Source organism: Amphibalanus amphitrite, unplaced genomic scaffold (genome assembly GCF_019059575.1).
Source record: "Amphibalanus amphitrite isolate SeventyFive unplaced genomic scaffold, NRLGWU_Aamphi_draft 000922F_arrow, whole genome shotgun sequence".
NCBI lineage: Eukaryota > Metazoa > Arthropoda > Thecostraca > Balanomorpha > Balanidae > Amphibalanus > Amphibalanus amphitrite.
In genome coordinates, this window is record NW_024882416.1 from 1 (window position 1) to 23,959 (window position 23,959).

Genomic DNA, 23,959 nt, shown 5'->3' on the forward strand with positions numbered 1-23,959 from the left:
AATGGGTGGTAAACATGAGAAGAGAAGATATCATGAAGAACTCAACAGACTATCTTCATGTCAACATCGGCCAACTGGGCTCTTTGAGGAGTGAGTATCAGATAGGTAGATGAGAAATTAGCGTTCTTTATCGTTGATCTCTGCCTAACCTAATGTTCTTCTTGTCTTAGATTAGGCGGCATGCGCGCGATCCGGCCAATCGATGTCGATACGAGTGTTTGGAATTCAGATGAGTGAGGATTGGATTACTATACCGTGTCCACGCGATCACAATCGATGTCTATTTGAGTGTTTTGAATCACCTGTGATTTCGAAATGAATATCATGATGCCATGCGTCACATGTGTTTGTGGATTACACGTAAATACAGAATGACATGCAATGAGTGGAACGATGTTTGAACTAACAGAACTATGGGAGCAGAACTATGGGATTGTGAACTATGGGACTCACGGGTTGTGAGTCACAACAGCTCGCCGTCACAACTTGTGACGGCGAGCTGCGACGGCCTACTGGTGACCGTCCGAGTGTGTGAAAAGCGGCGCCTGGGGACGCCTGCCCAACCCCGTTGCACTGTCACCGCGGGGAGACAAGCTACTAAAGCCCGGTTGGTAAGTGGTATTGGACGTGCGGTGAGTATATGTTACATATTTCCATCGAAATAGTTACCGGGTCACCGCCGATCAGCGTATTCCTGCGGGCGAGCCAGCCGCCGGCCGAGCACATTCCTGTATGTCGATATTCTCGCCGCTAGATGGCAGGCGCGCACCAATGTCGCGGCTGGTAATGGCGCACGCGGGGAGTTTCCAATCCATATATAGTTATCCATGGGGTAAGTGTGAGGTTCTATTGGGGAAGGGGAGTGTAGAGAAAAGCACGATAGCTTCTATAAAGCTTGCATGAAGGCATGTGACTTGTTCCAGAATTTCAGACTATATAAGTATACGAATGAAAAAAAAATGAAAAAAACTGTTGTTCCTCACAAAGAGTGAATTAGGCAATAAATCACCTCTGAATGAAAAAAAAAACTTTGGATGCGTACCGCGTTTCTGGCCTTCTGCGCCAGCCCGGTGATGACAGCGGTGGTGGTGGCGTTGTTGCTGCTGCTCTCCCTCTCCGCCAGCCGGAGTGCCGTGTCGTACCACTGTACCGCTCTCCAGTACATGCCCTGCTGGAACGAGCTCTTCCCCATGTACAGACAGTCGTGCGCAGTCAGGGCTGTAAATAAAGATGGAGAGAAAGGGTTACTACTTGGAACGGAAGGAACAGCTGCTTAGTCGAGATAGAGGCTGCCTTTGCAGTGATATTCCGTAGCATGACCTGCCGTATTGACGATTAGGTATATGCCTGACGCAATGCCCATTGCTGTGAAAGGCTGACCTGCCGGTATTCTGCAGCTAGCTAGTTACAGCCATAGCCCATAGCCTTGCTACAGCCTATCGCATTTCTCTTTCACATGAAGCAGAATACAACTAGTCACCCGTTCAGAGCAGCCACACTGTTTGCGATGGCCTGAAAGATATAATCGAAGATTACCGACGACAGTGTTGGTACGGCAGCTTAGATTTCGCATTGTTCCCTCCTTGGACCACCCGTCACCGCACCATGTCACTCACTGGCGGCCGTCTGAACGCCGAGCATCTCCCCCTCTGCCAGTCGGTCCAGGTCCAGGTCATAGGTGTCGTGCAGTCGCACCAACGCCTTGGCCATACCCTCCAGGTCAGTCACCTTGGGCAGCCGCGCGCCGAGCTTCAGCGCGTCAATCTGCTGCGCCACGTCTGGCGATGACAAGTGGAAAGTTAGTCAGTGGGCTTATGAAAAATAGTATGTGACATTGGTTTGTAACAAGAGATTTGCTACAGCACTGCTAATGAAGATCAATCAGACTTCCACACTATCTGCCCACGATAAGTTAAGCAAAATCTTGATTGTGTCGTTTGAAAAAAAAATACAAATTACGATATGCAAAAAGCGTAGAAAAGTTATTGACAACAGTAAAATGTCAGATATCCCTTAGTACTCTAAACGCATAAAAAATCAGTTCAACACTATACTAAACGCCCAATTGAGCAGGGCCGTATATGTAAATTATGGCGACAAAAGCCGTTTGCGCCGCGGACTTTTCCGTCTTCTTACCTGACCACTGATCCTTGCGCATAATGTTCTGAATCTGTCTCCAGTCGGAGACGAACCTCTTGGTGAGGTGGAACGCGTGCACAGGGTTACCGGCCACCATCTCCAGAAAATTGTCCCCCTCGTGCTGGTACAGGTCACTCTCAACTTCGCTGTACTGGTCCAGATAGCTGAAAATGAGAGAGCAAAATAATATGAGGTCTGAGTAAGTAAGCTTGGGTACACAGGAACATGGTAAGGTTGAGTAAGACAGGAAATAAAAGCGCATGGAAAAGAAAGAGCATGTGTCAGCCATCCCCAATCTGTGCGCCTCGGAAGTTCATCGCACCAATTTGTTCAGTGCAGCACCGTTGAACGCATTAGATCCAGGCCCTGAGCCATTCAGCCGGCTTTACGGAGCGTGTCGCTCCGTCTCGCCATGTGAGGCAGTGAATTAGAGTGATGGAGTATAGCGGTGGTCGGGGAGCGAGACGGATTGGTCGTCGCTCCTGGGTGAGCGTCGGGCGGGTTGGACAGACCATTACATCGCGGCCTGGAGATCCTGATACATCATCGCATCGTAGCAGCAAAGCGTAGACACTGTGACGCACCATCGCACACCAGATCATGAAAACTGTGACAAATCATCGCATCACAACGACTGGAGACTGCAGCTGCCTTCCGCACAGTATCACTAGCCTGGAGACTGACATACCATCACAGCATAATACCAAAGCCTGGAGACTTTGAGAAACGATCGCAGCACAGGAGGCTGCGACGTGCCATCACACCGTAACACCACAGAGAGGTGTTCTGGTGTACAACGAACCATCGACCCATCGCACGATAGCGCCGAAGATAAAGGACTGCGACGTGCTATCGCAACATAACACCAGCCTGGAGACTGCAACGTCTCATAGCAACATAATACCAGCCTGGAGACTGCAACGACTCATAGCAACATAACACCAGCTTGGAGACTGCAATGTCATAGCAGTATAACAACGGGATGGAGACTGCGGAGTCCCGTAGCAATATAACACCTACCTAGAGACTGCAGTTTGCCGTGGCAAGATAACACCAGACTAGAAACTGCAACGTGCTATAGCAGCATAACACCAGGTTGGAGACTGTAACTTGCCGTGGCAACATGACACCAGTCTAAGGACTGCAGCGTCCCATAGCAGCATAGCACCAGTCTGGAGACTGCAACGCCTCATAACAACATAACACCAGCCTGGAGACTGCAATGTGTCATCGCACCATAACAACGAGATGGAGACTGCAACCATAACCATCGCACCTCAACACAAACTGAAGATTGCGAACCACCATCGCAGGATAGCACCAAGGACACTACGCACCAAACACTAGCCCGAATAAGCTTTCTACGCTTTCTACAGAGCCTTTGATCATGAACTTCACATTTCAGCGCACAGCTTTCACCGATAAGTAGTCATGCCCTTCATGCAATAGGTGTGATCCACCCTAGTAACGGTCACTCGATTAGCCTGCTACATGTTTTCCCACAGTCCTCAACACCCGCGCGCTTATACCCTGTGACAATCATTCAGCTTTCGAAACTCGAAAGGTAGTTTGAAAGGAATGAATACCGACTGTTCGTGAGGCCTATGAGAGCCGCTTACCATTATCGACAGCCGGGTGAAACGAATTGGCTAGCTGCCATTATCTCTGCAACATTCCCACCATTTCTGGTGCATTATCCACGACTCACGTAGCAAGTGGCATGCGAGTTCCATATTGTAATATTTCCAGTTAGGCTCCGATTGAGCAAAACATTCGCGCACAGGGACGAACATTTGACTTGTTCGTACCTGTAAACGGCATATGTAGGTGCTAAAAATACGGTAATTATACTCAGCGCCCACCAAGAAGATGGACGAAGACCGGCATAACGGACTCTACGGATTCGTCACATCTCCGCTTCGCTGCATTTCCCATCGTTATGCGGATCTCTAAAACCCCAAACGCAACGTTCGACGCAGTGTTCAAAGCACAAAATCCATGATGCAAGCGGTCAAACTCCGCAGAGTTCGCGCCATATCGCGGCGCGCGCGTCTGGGCGGCCTGCGCGCGACTGAGGTGCACCGCTAACTGACGCGACCTAAGATAACCGCTACCCGGCGCCATGTGTTGGACGGTTGGGATGAGAGGCACGCCAGGTGCACCGACCAAACGGTGCTCTCCCAGAGCAGGAGACAGGAGAGATGATGCCTGGGATCAGATTTGAGATGAGATGGTTCAGGCCCGTGGACGGAGAGGTTTAGATGAAAGAATGGGAAAAAGATGAGAAGGGAGAGATTGTCGGTCATGGAAGGAGTGATGCCGAGGAGAAAGAGAGGGTTAGATGAGGTATTGAGGTAGTTACGAAATAAACAAGAAAATCACGGCTATCCAACGAGCTCGGATTGAGAACACTGAGCATGGAGACACATAAGTGTTATGTCATTGTCATCTTGAATGAATTAAATGTGTGCTTAGGCTCTCACAAGACCTCAGTGGCCACCTACCTCCTGAGTTTGGCGAGTTTCCGCTCCGTCCTGTCGATGAAGTTGCTGAGAAGCGGCACAACGTTCCGCTCCAGTGCGAACGCTGTCTGCAGTTCCGTGGAACCAGTGATGAGTTCTAGTCGAGCTGGTGCGGCTATCACCAGCATCAGAGTCACCAGAGACGACGAGAACTCTCCGACTGGCGACATTCCTGAAAAAATATCGGCTAGTTAGGCACATGGAGAGTGCAGCTCCATTAATATTGTTTTCAGACATTAAGGCTATAGACTATAGAGCCTTAGAGATAAATTTCTGAGTAAGTAAGCTTTCATGCGATGAATCAAAAGGTATTCATCTGACATCTGGTGAAAGTTTCGAGAATCAAGAAAGCGAATGCGTGTACATGAATTGGGACACAAAGGCTCACTATTGGCGTATTCTGAAGGTAGGTTCATGTTGTTTTAAAGCATTCAGTTGTCAGAAATTTCTCTTCGCATCAGGTTTAATTTACGGAAAATACGCCAGACGGCAATATATCACAATACAATTACTAGAAATATCATGCACGACACCGAAAAGTAAACAAAGGTTTCGTGATTCATTCACGGTTCTACCGCACCATAGACGCTTACACCGCTAGCCCCAAAGTCTCTTTTACCTCTTGGCCTGGATTGTCATTCATGGCTCGATAGCCATTCATGGCAGCCTGATGGATTGCTTTTTGCTCGATGACGCGTGATGGAAATCGTGACGTATGGGTGACCAAAGGGTACGTATAGCTGTCGCATCGACTACTCGGTCTTGTCCTATTGACCCATAATTCATAAATAGCAGGATGAGTGCTGACTAAGTTAGCGGTTTAGACGTTATATTGGTTAACCGAACTGTCATTGAAGACGCATTCACGGAATGTAGCGCATTTAACCGTTTCTTCGAATTTAGAAAATAAAACAGCAATCTTATCGTGTCACCCTTTGACCGGCTATCGCAAACCTACGCAGTACCTATCCTACCTATCAAACCATGCATTCATAACCGTTAGACGGTGCCGATGACGACAGACATATAGCGAGCGGCACGAGGCACGTGCGAGTGCCGCTGAGCCATCAGTCGCGGAGGCAGGAGCCGTGAACCGTGACCGAGCACCGCTCGACGATCCGCACCCGCCGGGCGTTCAACCGCGCCGGGCGTGCTGCAGTGCAACATGGCAGGGACGCCGCCGAGACCGGCTAACGGGCACCGGCCCCGAGCGATCGCACCCGAGCGATCGCACCCGAGTTCATCTCAGCTGTCGTAAATTACCGGCCGGCACCCGGGCGACCGATAGCCGGGGGATGCAGCCGAGCGACCCCTATAGCCTCCTCCCTTCTCCCCAACGAACGACCAGCACCTGAGCGACTGGGTTCCGGGAGATGCACCCAAGCGACCGAGTCACCCGGGAGATGCAAATGAGCGACCCAAGCTACCCTAAACGAGCGACCTCAGCCGGGTGAACCATACCTGAACATCCCCAGCTACCCCAAACAAACGACTGGCACTCGAGTGACCTGCACACCTGAGCGATCTGGACTTCTGGCACCTGAGTGACCACTGCCGAGCCGGCGCGATTCTCCCTTGATACGAGGCTGTTCTGACAGATTTCTCTATAGGGTCATCAATGCGACAGTCCCAAGCTCGGATAGTTCGGTAGCGTCCCTGCAGAGGTGGCTGACAGCAATCTAAACAACAACCACATGACATCAACCATAGACCCCTGTTGTACACCGTGGTATACAAAGGTCCATGTATCAGACCTCGTGAACGGCGACGGGGTCGTTTTATCCCATTGGATAAAACTGCAGTTTTCCCGTGATGGGCGGATCGATAATCGATATAACAAATGGAGACTTTTCAAATGACTAGTTGCTTTGTGACTGTGACTGTGGAATGACTAATGTTGCTTTGGAAATCCTGGTGTTCCATCAATTCCACCCATGCACTTTTCCCTTTTCCTACGCTATTCCTATGTCATTCCTACGCTATATGACATTATACAATGTCATTGTTTTCGGTCCAAAAGAGGTTTATTAATTAAACATTGTTAGGTATCACATGTCTTAGACTACAGAGTAATACTACAATAGGCATAATCATCATCAGCTATCAATTTGACACTTGACTGATTCGGTCAAGTTTGGTGCGTTCGCCAGACAACTCGTCGTGGAAAAGGCTTCTCATTCGGTTAAACGCCACATGACTGCCTTTTGATTACACACTCTTACCTGTCTCCCTAGTCGTAAGGTCAGCGACGCCCGGTGTGGATCCTGTCCCTGTAGCGCCTGTTGCCAGTGCTTGGCCTCAGCTCCACCACACCGTGCCTCCTACCTCAGCGCGTGGCGGTCGACTGAGTTGGAACGGACCTGGCGGCTGGCGCTCAGAGGTCTATACCGTCTATGTAGGAATAGGTGCGGAGCTGGAGAACAGGCTGGCCGGGGAACGGGGAACGGGTCGGAAGGGGAACGAGCCTGGAAGGGGAACGGACACGGTGGGGAGCGGGAAAAGGGTCAAGCTGGAAACGGAGAAGTAACAAGCCGGGAAATGGGCTCGTTGGCGAACGAGGAACGGGCTTGCTGGGGAACGGGGAATGGGCATGGCGGGGAACGGACTCGATGGGGAACGGACCCGGCGGGGAATGGGGAACGGGGACAGCGGGAACAAGCTCAAAGGGAAGGCTACGGTCATAGCGCACCGTAGCCTTCCCTTCGGACCTGTTCCTGTCGTCCCGTCCCCGTTCCCCATTTATTATACCTAGTGCCGTCGCCGTGGTCTATTAAACGGACGAGAATAGCGAGAACTAGAATTTGACTGAAGGATTATGAGCATGGAAGAAGCTCAGAGAATGCCTGAGCAGTTGGACATGTGGTGAGCTGAGAAGGGAGGTATGGAGGCGAGAGGGCAGAAGCTGAGTTGCTGAGAAACTGTGGCAGTGAGGCTGAATAAGAAGTGGACGCGACAAGGAATCTTTATGGTGCTCGACGCTCGATTCATGAGTGTTGATGAATGCCTTCTAAATTCTTACACCCGGATATCTGCTTTCTTATCTGCCACAAGTCACAGAACAGAGAAGAAGGAAGAGCAAGAGAATGGTGACTTTAAATTTTTATAATTAAATTTATTTTAGTTCTTTGTAAAGTTCATTTTGCCTTTTGATGAGCTTGTATTTTTATGAAACCAGCAAGCTCTACAATTTAGTAGCTGATTTTTACCAGAATTATGCGACATTTCTGGCGCAGTAGTTTCAATCTGCAGTTTGAAGTTCAAATGTTTGTAAACTGAAAAGTTCAATGTAAAAATCTTAAAAATAGGCGGTCTTTATGTGACTTAGGTACTTGTTCATGGTTCTTTTTATTTGATAAGACATATTAGTCCTATTTTCGTATTCTTCCTTTGATTTCAGGTATGCAAGTTTCTCTAAAGCTGAAGCTGCTGCGCAGGGTTTCGCAGGGTTTTGGTTTGGTTTGGCTATTCCAATTCCAATTTTCATTTCAATTTCTCAGTTCAATTTTGATTCAGTTTGGCACCGTTTTACCCGTTTTACCTCATTATTTCAAACGTATTTGTTCATCGATGTTCCTGTTTCCATCAAAGTATAAGGTTGCATTGATTGATGATGGCTCTCGTTTTTATGTTTGACCATTTTCACATTTTCTGATTTTCCTCATTCTGCGAGCATTGAGTTCTGTCTAAGGCTATATTTTTGCCTCTAAGTGGTCTGAGCTGTTTGGGCAATATGCACCAAATTATAAATCATCTATATATCTCCAACAGGAAAGCCAAAACAAAGAAAAGCATCAAAGCACACTGCGCAGCAAGCATGAAAAGCTTAGCTTGCTGTGGTGGATTCTGCTTTTTTTTGCAGGATTTTATTTGCTGTATTTTTCAATCATATCCTATGTTTCTATAGAATGTTTGCTAAGAGGCTCATTTGAACTTTATTTTCTATGGCGTACTGTTGCATTATTGTTATAAGCATTTTGAATAGGTATGTACAATGTAACAATTATGGCTATGTCCAGTCATTCCCCAATATGCATCTTTTTCTTCATCAATAACACCAGCTCCATCAGAAACAAAACAAAAGTGTTTGGAATCCTGAACTTTATTTTTGTTCCAAAATCCAGCTTATCTTTTTGGAGGGATATCGGTCAACAAGATGTGAGACTTGAGAGTGACAGTGTAATGTTTGCTAAATGCATTCAGGATGAGATTAAATGTATGACACAAATCAAAATCTTATTAAAAAATGAAATAAAGCACAAATCCATGGGATTTCATGCTAGTGTGGCTAAGGGTTAAGGAGGTGCTGACAGTGACACTGTATTCATACTCAATTTACTGTGTTCCCCTGACATCACATATTCAACTTCTCTGGCATTAAATATGTTGAGTACTTCCCTGATGTGTCTGACTGAAATTATCCTTGTGTAGTTACTCATTAGTCAATGCAGTGTGAAAGTTTATGGGGAGATGCTGTGGTACTGGTGCAGGGTGCTGTGATCAGACATGTGCACGGATCCCAGACAATCAATCACGGAAATCGAGATGGCCATTAGATTGACGGTCTTCAAGCATGAAATTATGGCGGAAAACATGGCTCATACAAGCCTCTCAATGAACCAACTATTTTGCATTCCTTCAGGGTTAACAGTTCTGAGAAAATCCCTCAAGATCCATCTCAGATCCATGATTCGTGACCATGGATCCGAGATGGATCTTGAGGGATTTTCTCAAAACTGTGAACTCTGAGGGATTGCAAAATAGTTGGTTCGTTGAGAGGCATCTATTAGCCATGTTTTCCACCATAATTCCATGCTTAAAGACCACTAATCTAGTGGTCATCTTGATTTTCGTGTTTGGTCGTCTGGGATCCGTGCCCATGTCTGGCTGTGATTATAACTGCCCGGCCGTTCTTTTTCTTTTAGCTTTACTTAAGTTTTATTGCTGATTGCTGGTTAGCTGAATATTGGTATCTATATACTTATATTTTATGAAAATCAATTATGCATGTTTTATTTTCAGATTGTACCTTGCGTGATGCAAGATTGTTCTCAGAAGGCAGAACATAGCAGCAATGCACCTCAGGAGAGCTCATCACCTCAGGTGGGTGCTATCTCGGTGTAGCTAGATCTACTGTCTCGCTGTTGGCACACAGTCTCATCCCACTCAGCCGCCATGGGACGCTGGCACTCGGAGTACCAACGCACACACCGCGGCATCGCCTCCAACGAGCTCCTCACCACATGGAGGGACAACTTCACCGAGCGGCAGCACCTGCGGGAGACCATGATGTCATCCCATTTCCAGCTGGGCGTCAGCGGCGGCAGCAGCAGCAGTAGCAGCACGGAGTCGCTCTCGGGGGAGCTGCAGCTGTCTCCGACGCGTCTGAGGATGCGGCATCTGGCTCTGACCTCCCCGGAGCGCGTACCGCCGCCAGCGCCCCCTGCCCCACCTGCCGCCAATGGAGGGCGCTCGGTGCGGTTTGAGGTGCCCCCGGTGACCGACCGGCTAGACGGAGCACCCCCAGCGGAGGAGCCTGCCATCCAGTCACGATCTGCACCGCCCCCGGCTGAGACTGAGCCTGTGCGACTGCCTGAACCCCCGGCTCCGACCAGTACCACCGCGGACCGGTCCCGTCCACTGACTGCGCCAGCGCCCCGCGTGCCCAGCTCAGCCCCTGCGCCAGCGCCCCGCGCGCCCAGTTCAGCCCCTGCGTCAGCGCCCCGCGCGCCCAGCTCAGCCCTTGCGTCAGCACCAAGCTCAGCCCCTGCGTCAGCGCCCCGCGTGCCCAGCTCAGCCCCTGCGTCAGCGCCCCGCGTGCCCAGCTCGGCCACTACGACCGGCCCCCGCCGCCAGCGGGCCCGCTCCTGTTCTCCGGCCTCACCACTGCTCGGGTACGGTCACGGTGAACGCGGCTGTAACCTCGGCGAACAGCGCACGTATAACGTGACCGCGCCGCCGACTCAGGTACACGACACAGCGCGTTCGGCCGCCGAGCGGCGAAGAACGGCGCAGAGACAGCGAGACGCGGTGCGGGATGCTGTGTTGGATCACGGTCGCCCTCCGCCAAGACCGGCTAGTCTGTGGACTACCGAGTACCAGAGGTGTTACTGCCAGCCTGTGTGGGCAGCGGAGCGGGCGCGGGCTCACAGGGCGTCCTCTTCTCACGCGCGGTAGCCACTGGGGTGGTCGGGTCATGAGTGGATAGAACAATGTCGCGAGATGTGAGGGCTCGTAGATGGCGGAGCAAAGCGATTGGAGATATTTTGCGCTGCAGATCCTCACCGAGATCTGCTAGTGTCTATCAGTTTACTAATTTTAGTTATTTTATCCGTGGGGAGATACATTCAAATGTAGCAAACTGTTTTCTAGCTGTGCTTTTTTTAAACAGCTTTTTGAAATTATGCATCCCTAGACATAGGTGCTCTGGCGCAGTATAGTTTCATTGCACTCTAGATTTAGGAGCGTGATCCTTTTACGGGACCAGAGAATTAGCTGAATAACAACATTTTATGAGTAGCGATGTTATGGGATAATGTGCCCTAATGTGTATTTTAACGATGTATGCAGGGGCGTCGCCGACGGGGGGGTCGGGGGGGTCGTGACCCCCCCACTCTTGAAAACTGGGGGTGTCGACCCCCCCACTTTTTGCGATGCTGAGTATGCTTTTTTAGCTTTTATGTCAGTGAAGCAGGCGTCAGCAACACCAACAAATACATCAGATTCAAAATCGCTTCAAGAGCTCCCTAAAGCCAATTAGCCAATTACCTAAAGGTCAATTAGCTGTGGGCGGGGAACACCAGCACAACAATGTTTTTAAGTAGCCCCCATCCTAGTATACCTTTTTATCCCTCAAAGGATTGGACGCGCCAAAACTGCCCCGAGCGTTCGTCTGATCGTTTAAAAAAAAAAAATGGTCGCAGTCGATTCGTCGGATCAGTACCTAACTACAAAACTACAAACTAACCTCAGCCCCATGGCTACCGTCACAACTAGCTGTACAGTGCACATGTAGGGGAAAGGGAGTCAGATGGAACCGTCTCGGGCTTTCGCAAAGAAGTCGCGCAAAAAGGAGCCGATTGCAACAAAACTTCCGGTGCGCTCGAGTTAATCACCTACTTAAAATAAATCGATATCCCTGATTCAAATAAAGATGACCTTAGTTCACTTTTTCATAACATGCTTTTAATTGATAGGGTAGTTTTTGGAGCTGATTTTGAACTTAGCGCCCATCTGAACATTTAAGAAGTAGTTGTGTTGCTTATTCATATAACATGCTAGGAAGCAATCGGTGGTGGTCATCCACTATTAGGTACTGGTCGTTCTGACCTGACCTGATCTACCCCAAATGCATGGAGTCATCATCTTCGTTCAAAACTAAGATAACATTCGTAATCAGAACCTCGAAAAACCATCACAACTTACATTCGTTAAGTTCTAGCAGGTCCCGAGTTTCTCTACTTATTGGCGATGACCTGAGTCCTGAGATGACCCGAAAACTTGTAAATGGGTACCATCGGCTTTCTCTCGTCACGGGCAGCATGCTCTTTTTTCTGCAAACCTGTAGATCGATCAGGGGTCGAAAGCATGCCTCAGCGTTAGTTTAGTATACGTTAAATACGTTAGCGACTGGGAAACCACCAATAGAAGGGCTACAGTGAAGCAGAAAACTATTCGATAGCTCTTTTAACGCTCTTTCGCTAGCTTCGCGTTAGATTTCATCTCAGGTCTATGTTTGGCCCATAAGAAGGCAAACAGCTAACTGGACAGATTCTGCCGAAACATCTCATGCTTTGCAATAACTTTCGATTCCGTGAATTTGTATGGTATGTACGTATGTTGTCTTGTCACCACCGTCTTGATCTCTTTGAGACGCGTCACATGAGTTAAAATTTGACCATTCAGAATTAACGTTAAAACGACCTCAGGTCAACGTTATGTCCTGATCGAAAAAGGACCTCCTGCTGCATATGAATGGATCCGTGTTGTTGAGCTGAACAGTGAACACCTTCCAGGTGCTGTCATCGCTCTACCGCGTCTTCGTCAAAAGTTGTAGAAAAAAATGCTGGTGGCCATCGATGGACATTTCCACTAATGACCTTTCGAGTCATCACTCGCCATAAGTTGCACCCTGTCCCTGGCAATGAATGAGCTGATTTGTCATGGCTCCAAAGATATTTTGCGTTTCTGACGAACTTTTTCAAAGCAGGAGGCATTCGTGCTTTTTCTAATTTCTCATTATTTTCTAATGATGAGGTCACGTATTTGACCTGCCTTCAGATCATAGATGTAAATCCTCAGTTAGAATCATGAATTGCTGACACGTATAACCCCATACATTAGGTACCTATACAGTGTACCAAATTTCGAAGTTATGGGAGAAAAGCTACAAGAATGGCGAGAGGGGAAACTCAGGACAGTTTTTATATAGAGGTATACCGTATAACTGAACTTGACATGGCGACCTGACCTTAAGTGACCAGTGATAATTTTTACGCAAGTGATGTAGGTAGGTATACCTACCTAATAGGTTATACCAAATTTGGCGGCGCTGCGCGCCGATTTGTTACACACGCACACACACACATACGCACGCACAAAACTGGGAAGTGTGGCAAAAAAAAAACACCCCTACCCATCGGGTGAAGACTAGAAACCCGACCCCCCCACTCAAAAATCCGTGGCGACGCCCCTGGATGTATGATGTAGTTGTTGCGCTGTTAGAGCTTTTTGGGAATGTTCACTTCATTCATGTATCGTCACCTGATGACCTCCATAACAATGGATATAGATAACATGCTGTTATCTATGTGATTTAGCATGCTACATTCACGGCTAACGAAATGTTGCTTGTTAACTATTTGGACAATCATCTAAAGTTCATGTGCATCGATCACTAAGCATAGAAAAGTTCATGTCGGTTGATGATATCGTAACTAATGCATTACATACTGATCACAAGTGTTAGGTTTCACGCTCATCGAATCGTGCATTATTGTTCATTGGATGCAGGTTGTGCGCTAGATATGAGAACATTTCTTATTCTTGGCTGTTAATTGTTATTCATATTTTTGAATAGGACAATCATTCAACGTGTTTTACTATGAACATTCCATCTTTTCGACAATATTTGCATTATGTTAGGCTGCTGCGGTGCTGAGCTCATATGCCTTCACAGGAAATGCTATGATCGAGTGAATAATTTTCAGGGTTGTAGTTCCGCTTCGGGATGCGTTTTGCTTAATGCTTTGCATTATGCGAGGGTGAATGCACGTGTATTGCGCGTACAAGAACACTGGATACTGTGTGCACTTACAGGGTAGTTGTGTCACTCGTATCTAACTATCATGTACAGTGAGTGGTGAGATCATGCCAACGAGAAGGAAACAAGCACTTATACAATTAACCCGTCGACGTAAACATGCTCAGTAGCTGATCTTTTCTACACATTTTCAATAAAAAGATGACGGCAATGTGCGTATTGTCTATAGAAGCGTAATGTGTGAATTGTCCGAATCGAAGTACGCAATCGTACCCAATAGCTCCCTTGAAACGCAACGTAAAAAGACGATACCTATTTATTGGGTTTAACAAACAAGGAAGATGCTTATAGAAACAATCCCCGTACACCACTAATTACAGTTACACACATTCCCTTCGTTTCAAACCACAACAGCAATAACAGAACAACTTTTGCATTGTACTAGTGGTCTGAACACCTACACATCCCTTGCCTATTCGTATAAAACATCAATCCATCTTAAAAACGTAATTTCCACTCTTCGCTCAAGGTCCAGCTTTATCAAAGTCCAGTCATCAACTTCTGATAAAAAAGGTACGCATTGCAAAAGGATGGAAGTATTACATCACACCACGTGCCTCATAATAATAGGTAACTTTTTCTGGGATCAGTGACCCAGCATCCTGCAAAGCCCAGGAAAATGACCCCCTATAAAATACTGAAATATACCTCCATCCACACAGCGGAACAGCTGTTCTGTAGCGAGAAGGTACGCTGGGTCTGTAGCAAGTAGCAACTAGCAAGAAGGTACGCTGGGTGTGGAAACCTCAGCAATAATTGACTATGAACACACCAGAGTGTGTTCATGTTAAGTTGTAGAGTAAAAATAAACAACTTAACTCACTACCTCAAGCGTTCCAATGAGTATTGAGTATCGCACAGAGTATTCACATTCATTTCCTGATCACATCACGGCCCTTTTCACAGCTATCACAATAGCACGGGCAGATGCCAGTGTTTGTTTCCCAATGTGCGACGGCAACGTCAGACTGCAGAGAGCGCATGAACACAATTAACCAGGGCTGCGGAGTCGGAGTCGGAGTCGGAGTCGGTCGGAGTCGACAGTTGTGACCGGAGTCGGAGTCGGAGTCGATTTTAGAAACCCGAGCCGGAGTCGGAGTCACCGAAAATCTGTCGACTCCGTAGCCCTGCTAGGTCTGCGGAGTCGGAGTCGGGAGTTGGAGTCGGTCGGAGTCGACAATTCTGCCCGGAGTCGGAGTCGGAGTCGGAGCTGGTTTTTGAAAGCCGGAGTCGGAGTCGCCGAAAATCCATCGACTCCGCAGCCCTGCACTTAACACACTTAACATCTCACAGTTCATAAACGTTTCATGCTAGAATTGCTGGATTTTCCTCGAACCCGTGGGTGAAGGCACTGTTTTGTGTAGATGAGAATGGCTTATCGCTGTGTTTAGACCTCGCGACACGGTCTTCGGAAAGTCTGAGACAGCTCCCTGATGAACTTGTTGGCAACTGAAAACATAAGGCGTGTTAGTTGTCGGTCTAGTCGAAAATTCCCTACACCTTGTCCGTTAACATGTAATAACATGCATTCCTGGTGTACTCGTATACTGCATACAGTAAATTTATTTAATAATTGCACTTTCATTCAGTAAGCCTCACCACAGCCCCTTTGTTTATCTTGAGTTTGTATGTTTACGACCACTGCAACTTGCAATGCATCTGATAGGCATTTTTGTCCAATACACTCAAAAATATTTTACCTTGTTTTTTCTTTCTTTCGTAACATGTTTCTACTATTTATAGTCACCGTGATTTTAGCGATCTCATATTGCATAGGTAGATGCGTACACACTTACTCCACTTGTAGCCGTATGCCACTGGACAGCCCGAGTGTAGCGTGCGTTCGTCCGCGGTGCCGTCAGGGAGCACGTTGTCCCAGTAGACGGCCGAGCCCTGCTCTGGCTCTACTGAGACGCCCAGGTAGGGGAACACGGTCCGACCTCCGCGTAGCACGGGGTTCAGCTGGAACACAGGGGAGCTGTTAGCAGCGGGTTCAGCTGGAGCACAGGGGGGCTGTTACCACCGGGCTCAGCTGGAACACAGGGGCGCTGTTAGCACCGGATCTAACTGGAACACAGGGGCGCTGTTAACAGCGGGTTTATCTGGAATACTGGGGGGGGGGAGCACCGCATTTAGCTGGAACACAGGGAGGCTGTTAGCACCGGGCCTAGCTTATTCCCGAAGCACAGGTCAACATCAGGTATGGGCTGAGCTTGGACACTGGACTGCCCATGCCGTGAGCTAGGTTTGCGGTCCGCTGAGGCAGGAGGTGAGACAATCAGTATATGATTCTTCATAACCCCCCCCCCCCTCTCCACCCCACCCCAAACGCACACAACTTGGTAAATATTCACACAGGTAATACAAGTAGGTATGCTGCCACTTGACAGTATGTGAGGTCGTGTGTCCTGTTGAAAGTGGGTGTAGTACTTACGTAAAACATGATTGTTGCAATTCTCTCGCCCGTGATGTATGCATCGTCCTCATTGTCGATAAAGCTCTGTCGATAAAAGACGGCGTTTAGAGGAACAGGAACAGTTTCGATCGATTGGATTTATATTAATCTCCACTTAAAATAAATCTATTATCTCACTTTCATTCGTGACTTATGATATTTTTTGTTAAATCTACCCATAAAGTGTCATTCCTGGACTCGGTATTATTGGGCGAACGGTTACACATGTGACAGTTTTACATCGCGAGTTTCCCAGCTGACCTGCAGTATAGCCTCGTCTGCCAGGTTGAGGTAGTCGTGATGTGCCGAAAATTGACCACCCGTTCCATATTCGCACACCTGAAAGCAGAGAATCACACTTAAATGCAAATTAAATGCATCCTAACGTACAATCCATGGGCGCTTCAGGGGGCTGCCATTATTGTCAAATGCTCTGTGTGTATGTCTGGCTCGAGGCCGCCTGTATCTGTAAAACATGTCCCTCCAGCGCCGAAGCACGTACATACCTGCAGCATCTCCTGTTCGTATCCAGTTCGGTTGGTCACGTCCAGCCCTGTGGCCATCTCGATGCGCCGGTTGAGCGTCATCACCACCGGGTGATCGGTGTCCTCGAGCCGCGAGCTGCTGGACACGCGACCCGTCCAGCTGTCATGGCCGATACCCACCATCGAACGCTCCATCTGAGAGAGAGAGAGAGAGAGAGAGAGAGAGAGAGAGAGAGAGAGAGAGAGAGAGAGAGAGAGAGAGAGAGAGAGAGAGAGAGAGAGAGAGAGAGAGGGAGAGAGAGATGTGGAGTATTAGAATTTGGTTACACTGCGGTTCCGTCGTCTGGTGCATACGGTCATCACGTCCGACTTTGTGTGAATTTGTTTGATACTGCTGACTTTGCTGAGCTATGCGCTTAAGCTTTCATTTCTTGCCTTTTGTCTGATCAACATAGTGTGATGATAGTGACCTAAGACGAGTTGCATTTTTGTACTTGCATGTGGTCTAGCGGTGACTATTAGTTGGTCGATTTCGCTCTTGCGGAGAACGTCGTGATAAATGCACAGATACGGGTCGATGTTTTGCACTTCTGTCTTCAAGGGTTGCATGAAGAGGTAGGGATGAGGTCTCTCATACTTGCAGTACAGCTTGGAGAGTTGAGACGCATCCTAAAAAAAGATTAAGATTAATTGAGATGAATAGCTTACTGATGGACATCTTCACATTTTCTTGTTTGATAGCAGTTCTATATCATTTGAAAAATTTGAAAAATACCACGCCGCAACATGAAATATGCTCATAATTTTACGAAAGATAATCATTTCCAAGCTCATCCGGACGAGCTGTACGAGCTTTGACTCACCCTGAGCTCCGTACCGCGGCAGAGTTTGTTGATGGCCGCTGCCTTGTCTGCCAATGTGATGTGTTCCTCCAGCTCTCTCTGCATGGCCCTCGGGGAGCCATCCCCCACAGGGTAGGGGAACAGTTGCATGCCCGGAGTACCTCCCTGGCTCAGTCTCTTGTCGTGCTGAGGGGGAAGATGTAGTCAGGTCAAATCGTAAAATGGCGTCATGCTGATGTCAGTCAGTCGTATTTATACGGTAGTCATGCATAGTGCGTATAGATAAATCCACAATTTGGCTCACACATAACTGTATAATCAGATGCTTTGCAACTGAAAACTTTTAAATGGAATTCGATAGCATTACATCGCAAATAAAACTATTAAATTCGGATTCGAAGACAAACTGACATTAACTCCTCCCGGTTTAAAACGGATGGGTTTGCGAGGGTGGTACTACCCACACCATACAACATTATAGCGAAACGACTCTTTAGTGCCCTGAGCGAAACAACACTCGCAGCATGGCGCACGTCTTCCTACCTACCCTCTTTATCATATCCGTGTAACTGGGTCTGATGTCGTTCACCCAGTCAGTCAGGTTTCTGGCCATGGCCACCTGAAGAGCGCCCTCCAGCCAGACGAGGCACTTGTCCACGGCGTTGGAGGCACACATGACGCCAGCCAGCTTCAGCAGGTCGTCCACCGACATCTCTGTGAAATAAACTCATCAGCATCTGCAGCTTAGTCGAAATTTAGAATGAGCAATAGAACACTACGCCATTATCTGGGATATGTCGTATTGTTTCGTCTTATTGATTACTTGTTGAATTCTCTTCCGCTTTGTGGTGTTCTTATTGTGAGTAGCAGCTTATTTTGATTCTTTACCGATATCATTATCGACTAACGGTCCCCCGGAGTGTGGTGTCCCCGACACCGCGACTGCTGCTGTTCCTGCTAATGGTGTTGTCTTAGTGTGAAATGTTGCAGTCTCCCATCGAGTGCTACTGTTGTGTGTGCCAATGCAGTCTCCTGATCCTAGTGTTACTGTCGTGTCACTCGTGTGAGCCGCTGCAACTTCTTCCCTGAATACTACTGCCGTGTGCGGTACTGCCATACTCTTCTCTCACGTATGTTACTGTCGTGTGGACCAATGCGGTCTCCCGCTCCTAATATTATTGCCATGTGAGAAGTTGCAGTCTCTCCTGAGTGTTACTGTCGTGTGAGCCAATGCAGTCTCCCCTTTAGTGCTTCTGTCGTGTGAGCCAATGCAGTCTCCCCTTTAGTGCTTCTGTCGTGTGAGCCAATGCAGTCTCCCCAGCTCGAGTGTTAGGATGGGTGTGCGGCACTGCAGTCTCTCCACTTTGAGTTATTTTGTGAGCCGATGCAGTCACCACGACCTGAATGATGTCGTCGTTTATGGCGCTGCGCTCTCCAGCTACTGCTGTGAGAAATTGTCTCCGGTCTATCAAATGCATTCTTTCTGTGGCAATAGCAACACTCAGTAGCATCCCTGTCAATAACATTTCAGTATCCACCGCCGCCAGTGCCAGTATAAGTTAGTCTCCCCACCCTGTTCGACCCTCCGAACTCAAAACCCCACTCACTTGTGCCAGTATCGAGTCCCATGAGTCTGCCTTCGGCCAGATCGGTCACATCCAGATCATAGACGGACTGCACCTCCACCATTGCCCTGAGGGTCTCCAGCGCCTCCTCTGTGCCGGGCCGAGTGCCTGTCTCGGAGTTGGTGAACTCTTCAACGCGGCGCTGAACTGAGGTCAGAGTTTCTAGAAGGTCCGGTGTGTACAGCTCCTGAGGGGTAGAGGGTGGGGTAAGGGTTGATTCTTTCAGATTCTTAGCTTTCGAGGAAGCAGGGGCGGATCCAGGAAAACTCCAAGGGGAGGGTCATGAATCGAAGTGGTGCCCCTACCTATACCCAAAATTAAAAACTCAACGGATTTCGTCCACTTCATTTTGGTGGTGCCCCCATTTTCAGTTTTTTTATTCTTATTTTTTATTTTTAGTCAGTATCTTACCTCTAAGCCACAACCACATTTACCAATTGTAAGCAAGTATATATTAATGTGCTATGTGTATATATGTTGTGGACGCTGAGTAATGAGTACTTACCAGGAACGTTATCAGGTAAGCAAATCGTTGTCAGTCCGACGAACTTGACCCTGGCGTCTAAAGGGTCTGTCCTTGACACTTCAGGTTTGTCAGGGGCACCAAAGTCCTTCCAGGGACACCACAAACCTGTCAGGGGCACCTACGGCCTTGTAGGGGCGCCACAGGCCCGCCAGGGACACCACAGGCCTGCCAGGAAGCAGGGGCACCACAGGTCTAGCAAGTATACACGACAGGCCTGTCAGGGGCACAACGGGCCTGTTGGGCCCATGAGCACCCCTAGGGGCAGGGGCACCACAGTCCTTCCAGGGGCACCGCAGGCCTGTGAGGGGCACCAGCGGCCTAGCAGGGGCACCAGTCAACACAGGCCTGCCAGGGGCACCACAGACCTGCCAGGGGCACCAGAGGCCTGCCAGGAGCACCACTGACCTCGCAGGGGTAACTTGGGCTTGTCAGGGCCCAGGGGCACCACGGGCCTGTCGAGAGGCACTTCAGGCTTTTCAGGGGCACCATAGTCCTCTCAGGGCGCAGGGGTAGCAGGGGCACCAGAGGCCTGCCAGGGGCACTACAGGCCTAGCAAGGGCACCACTGGTCTATCAGGGGCACCACGAGCCTGTCATAGCCAGGCATCTCAGGCTTGTCAAGGCCCAGCGGCACCACAGGTCTGTGAGGGGCACCAGCGACCTAGCAGGGGCACCAGTCAACACAGGTCTGCCAGGGGCGCCACAGACCTGCCAGGGGCACCACAGACCTGCCAGGGGCACCAGAGGCCTGGCAGGGGTACCACCGGCCTCGCAGGGGCACCTTGGGCCTGTCAGGGGCACGACGGGCCTGCCGAGGGGCACTTCAGACTTTTCAGGGGCACCAGTCCTCTCCGGGCGCAGGGGCACCAGAGGCCTGCCAGGGGCACCAGCGGCCTAGCAAGGGCACCAGAGGCCTGCCAGGGGCACCACAGGCCTAACAAGGGCACCACGGGCCTGTCAGGGGCACCTCAGGCTTGTCAGGGCTCAGGGACACCACAGTCCTTCCAAGGGCACCGCAAGCCTGTCAGGGGCACCAGAGGCCTGCCAGGGGCACCACAGGCCTAGCAAGGGCACCTCTGGCCTGTCAGGGGCACCTCAGGCTTGTCAGGGCCCAGGGGCACCACAGTCCTTCCAGGGGCATTACAAGCCTGTCAGGGGCACCAGAGGCCTAGCAAGGGCACCACAGGCCTGCCATGGACACCACAGGCCTGCCAGGGGCACCACCGGCCTTGCAGGGGCGCCTCAGGCCTGTCAGGGGCACCACGTGCCTGCCGGGGACACTTCAGGCTTGTCAGGGGCGTTACAGTCCTGTCAGGGCCCAGGGGCACCAGGCCCGTGGTGTCCCTGCTAGGCCTGTGGTGCCCCTGGCGGTCCTGTGGTGCCCCTGTCAGGACTGTGATACCCCTGATAGGCCGGTGGTGCCCCTGGAAGGTCTTTGGGCCCCCGGGCCTCAAGGGGGGGGGCCATGACCCATGTGACCCCCCCTTGGATCCGCCCCTGCGAGGAAGGATGAGAGAGTGAGGGCTGATGCTATGGCTCCTAAGGGATGCTGGGTAGGGTGAGAGCTGATGTTATGATTCCTGATGGGCTACGGACCGACGTAATGAATGCTGCCACAAAAGAGAAGTGAACATAGTGCGGATCTTGGAATAGAAAAATCCCGACAAGACTCTCTCCCGAGAGAAATTCCCGAGAGACGACGAGACAACGTTATGTTATTATGACGGGCGCGCAGGCTCAGTGCTTACCTCTGTCCACAGTGATTCGACGCGCTGCATGAGCTTGTAGTCCCTCACTGGGTTGCTGGGCTGAAGCATCGGGTTGTGCTCACGGTACGTTTCCAAATAACTGCAATGGAGGGCGAAAGGGTAAATTAGTATGGAAGCATTTTTATTATTGAGGAAGCAAGACAACTTCAACTCCGCTTTCCTTCGTACAAGTTAGCGCTAGTGAAGCTCGGTAACTGTCGTTTGTACGGGCTACCACAATTGACCTACTTCAATCAGGTTTTGTTTTCTACCTACCCCGCAATGGTCAGTCACCACCCACCGTTTGGCTAGCTCCAGCTTGCTCTCCGACAGTTGAACAAACTTCTCCAGTTCCTTCACTATGTTCTGTTCGGCCTGGAACAGTCTGTCGAGTTCCAGTGCACTGGCTGTGAGCTCTGAGAGTGCCTCGGCGCGAACGGAGGGTATCAGCGGCTGTAGCACCAGCGACGACAGGAAGGAGATCACGAGCAGCGCAGACAGGCTGCGGAGGAAAGACGGGCACGCGTCCATCGTGCTCCTGTGAGGAGGAACAGAATTGTTAGGAGAGCCGACCCTCACTCCTAAGTCCTAATATCGGAACTCCGTAAGCAAAAAACGGACCAGCCTTACATAATGTTCATCGATCTTACTGAAGAAAATGTTGCAGTGAAGGCTTCACACGTCGGTGGCAAACACCAAAGGGAGAGACTAAATTACCGCGTTGTGCTGCACGTGGTCATGAACGCTGTCCCCATTCCCCACTGACCCACTAACCGTTTCACGAATAATCCGTCAGACCAGCTTGCAGCAGCCTTCAATCACTTCTCACTGTGACTCGCCGTGTACCTCTCGTCGCCGGCGACGGACCCACCCTGTTCCGATCTCACCGTCCTGCCGCCACTGCCCGCGATCTCTCATCTTCTCTGGTCGGCCGCTGACCCTCCGCTCAGTCGGCCGCCGGCCAGTCACTCGGACTCGGCTCACAGAGCCCCGAGGCGCCGGCCGCCGCCGCGCGCCGCCCGACCGTTGACCGTCAGCCGGAGCCGAGAAGCGCGGCCAGTCGCCGTCGCTGCCGAGCGTCGACTTGGTCAGGGGTCACGCACCGTCGGCGCCGAGATGTGACCTTGAACCAGACTTGCTAACGGGACGCCGCTCTTCCGCGGTCAACGCTCATTGTTGACAACTGAACTTGCTCTGTTTCCATGTCATAATCATCCATCTTACCCTGCTTGTGTGAAGCACGAAGTCAAGTCAAAATAGTAGATCAACAGAACTATATGTAGAAGACACTTCTTTCAACATTCACATCTGAGACGAGTTCTGGATACAGATAACCTATAAAGCATTTCAGAGCATGGCCTTATTTCTAATTGGATTGGCTGTATAAGTGTACCTGTAAAGTGTCTTGGAGTAATGGTCCACTCCAGTCTCCGCGGCGCTGCACATAGGTACATACAGCCGGCGGCGCATGGTACTCCTACAGGTGAACGTCCTACCGGGCGCGGCGCCCTACGCGACTCTGCCCCGGCGCCCTATCCCGGTGCTCTGCCCCGGCGCCCCGCCCCGCGACTCTGCCCCGGTGCTCTTTAACGTCGCCCTGGGCGACTCTGTCCTGGCGCTGGTTCGTCACCCGGTACCCACTGTTATAGGTATACCTTTCGGCGAAATCTTGGACGAATAAACAACTTTTCAATAACACTAGTATAGGTCCGTGCGTCGGCCGAACGACGAAAAAAAGTTCAATGTCCTAAGCACGCGGTGCTGAAGATCGGGCACCGAAAATTCAGTCCGTAGCGACCGCTACAACAGAAAAACTACACACTGAATTGGTGTGTATATTCAGGCGCGCACACAGAATTTCTCAATGGGAGGGGCACGACCTGCGAACTGGCCCCCCCCCCATGCCGAAAGGCCCCCCCCCCAAAAAAAAAACGGACTACGGGGTTGTATTACGGATGGCCTGAAGCTTGAGGTTTTGGCAATGTAAGGTAAAACAATTATTTCGGACCGGTATGTTTGCTTGCATGTTTTATTCAAATGTGACTCAGAGTCGGTGCATATAACCAATCATCTCAGTTATTACGTAAAACATTCAATTAATCAGCATTTTTGCAAGCCTCTCAGAAATCAGCCCCGGACAGCGACTGACTGCCGGCCGGACGACCGTCCCCGGGTGGCTAGAAGTGGGGGCCGGTCACTGTTTGGCCCGAACGTCTAAGAGCGGGAGCAGCACTCCTTTTTCACATACCTATATTCGGTATATTCGCATATCTATTTAGGCACATCGACATGAAATGTC

The 23,959-nt window shown here is 49.8% G+C and overlaps 3 protein-coding genes across 6 annotated transcripts; 1 reads left to right on the forward strand and 2 right to left on the reverse strand.

Annotated features, from left to right (window-relative positions):
- Positions 1–1,042: 1,042 nt before the first annotated feature.
- On the reverse strand, positions 1,043–6,997 carry LOC122368088 (prolyl 4-hydroxylase subunit alpha-1-like; the record flags this gene model as incomplete). The annotated part of the gene is made up of 5 exons (XM_043341723.1): positions 6,884–6,997; positions 4,644–4,833; positions 2,137–2,303; positions 1,617–1,778; positions 1,043–1,218 (listed from the first exon to the last, which is right to left on the reverse strand). Coding segments are annotated over exons 2-5 (693 nt in total), but the record flags the coding sequence as incomplete, so codon positions are not given.
- A 911-nt stretch (positions 6,998–7,908) lies between these two features.
- Positions 7,909–11,219, forward strand: LOC122368083 (flocculation protein FLO11-like). Of its 3 annotated transcripts, none has more exons than XM_043341712.1 (2): positions 7,909–8,058; positions 9,681–11,219. In XM_043341712.1, the coding sequence occupies exon 2, from the start codon at positions 9,834–9,836 to the stop codon at positions 10,833–10,835; it is 1,002 nt and encodes a 333-aa protein (XP_043197647.1). In that variant the 5' UTR covers positions 7,909–8,058; positions 9,681–9,833; the 3' UTR covers positions 10,836–11,219. The 3 variants fall into 3 exon arrangements, with proteins under 3 accessions (XP_043197647.1, XP_043197649.1, XP_043197650.1); XM_043341714.1 differs by having other exon boundaries at positions 7,928–7,986; XM_043341715.1 differs by having other exon boundaries at positions 7,936–7,947.
- Positions 11,220–14,218: 2,999 nt separating this feature from the next.
- LOC122368082 (prolyl 4-hydroxylase subunit alpha-1-like) lies at positions 14,219–22,582 on the reverse strand. 2 transcript variants are annotated; one of them, XR_006254179.1, is made up of 13 exons: positions 22,435–22,571; positions 21,962–22,198; positions 21,661–21,760; positions 19,370–19,574; positions 18,310–18,476; positions 17,784–17,948; positions 17,419–17,589; positions 16,942–17,115; positions 16,697–16,774; positions 16,415–16,480; positions 15,777–15,942; positions 15,256–15,429; positions 14,219–14,976 (listed from the first exon to the last, which is right to left on the reverse strand). XR_006254179.1 is itself a non-coding variant. In XM_043341711.1 (12 exons), exons 2-12 carry the CDS (start codon positions 22,189–22,191, stop codon positions 15,368–15,370), a joined length of 1,584 nt encoding a protein of 527 aa, XP_043197646.1. In that variant the 5' UTR covers positions 22,192–22,198; positions 22,435–22,582; the 3' UTR covers positions 14,219–15,367. The 2 variants fall into 2 exon arrangements, 1 of the variants encoding a protein (XP_043197646.1); XM_043341711.1 differs by having other exon boundaries at positions 14,219–15,429; positions 22,435–22,582.
- Between the last annotated feature and the right edge of the window lie 1,377 nt (positions 22,583–23,959).

Excerpts from the sequence above, each read along its gene's own strand:
- LOC122368083 (XM_043341712.1), top strand. The coding sequence starts at position 9,834 with ATGGGACGCTGGCACTCGGAGTACCAACGCACACACCGCGGCATCGCC.
- LOC122368082 (XM_043341711.1), bottom strand. The coding sequence starts at position 22,191 with ATGGACGCGTGCCCGTCTTTCCTCCGCAGCCTGTCTGCGCTGCTCGTG. Across the intron at positions 18,477-19,369 it reads GGGACTCGATACTGGCACAA|AGATGTCGGTGGACGACCTG; the intron begins GTGAGTGGGGTT and ends TTTATTTCACAG. Across the intron at positions 17,590-17,783 it reads GCCGCGGTACGGAGCTCAGG|GATGCGTCTCAACTCTCCAA; the intron begins GTGAGTCAAAGC and ends ATCTTTTTTTAG.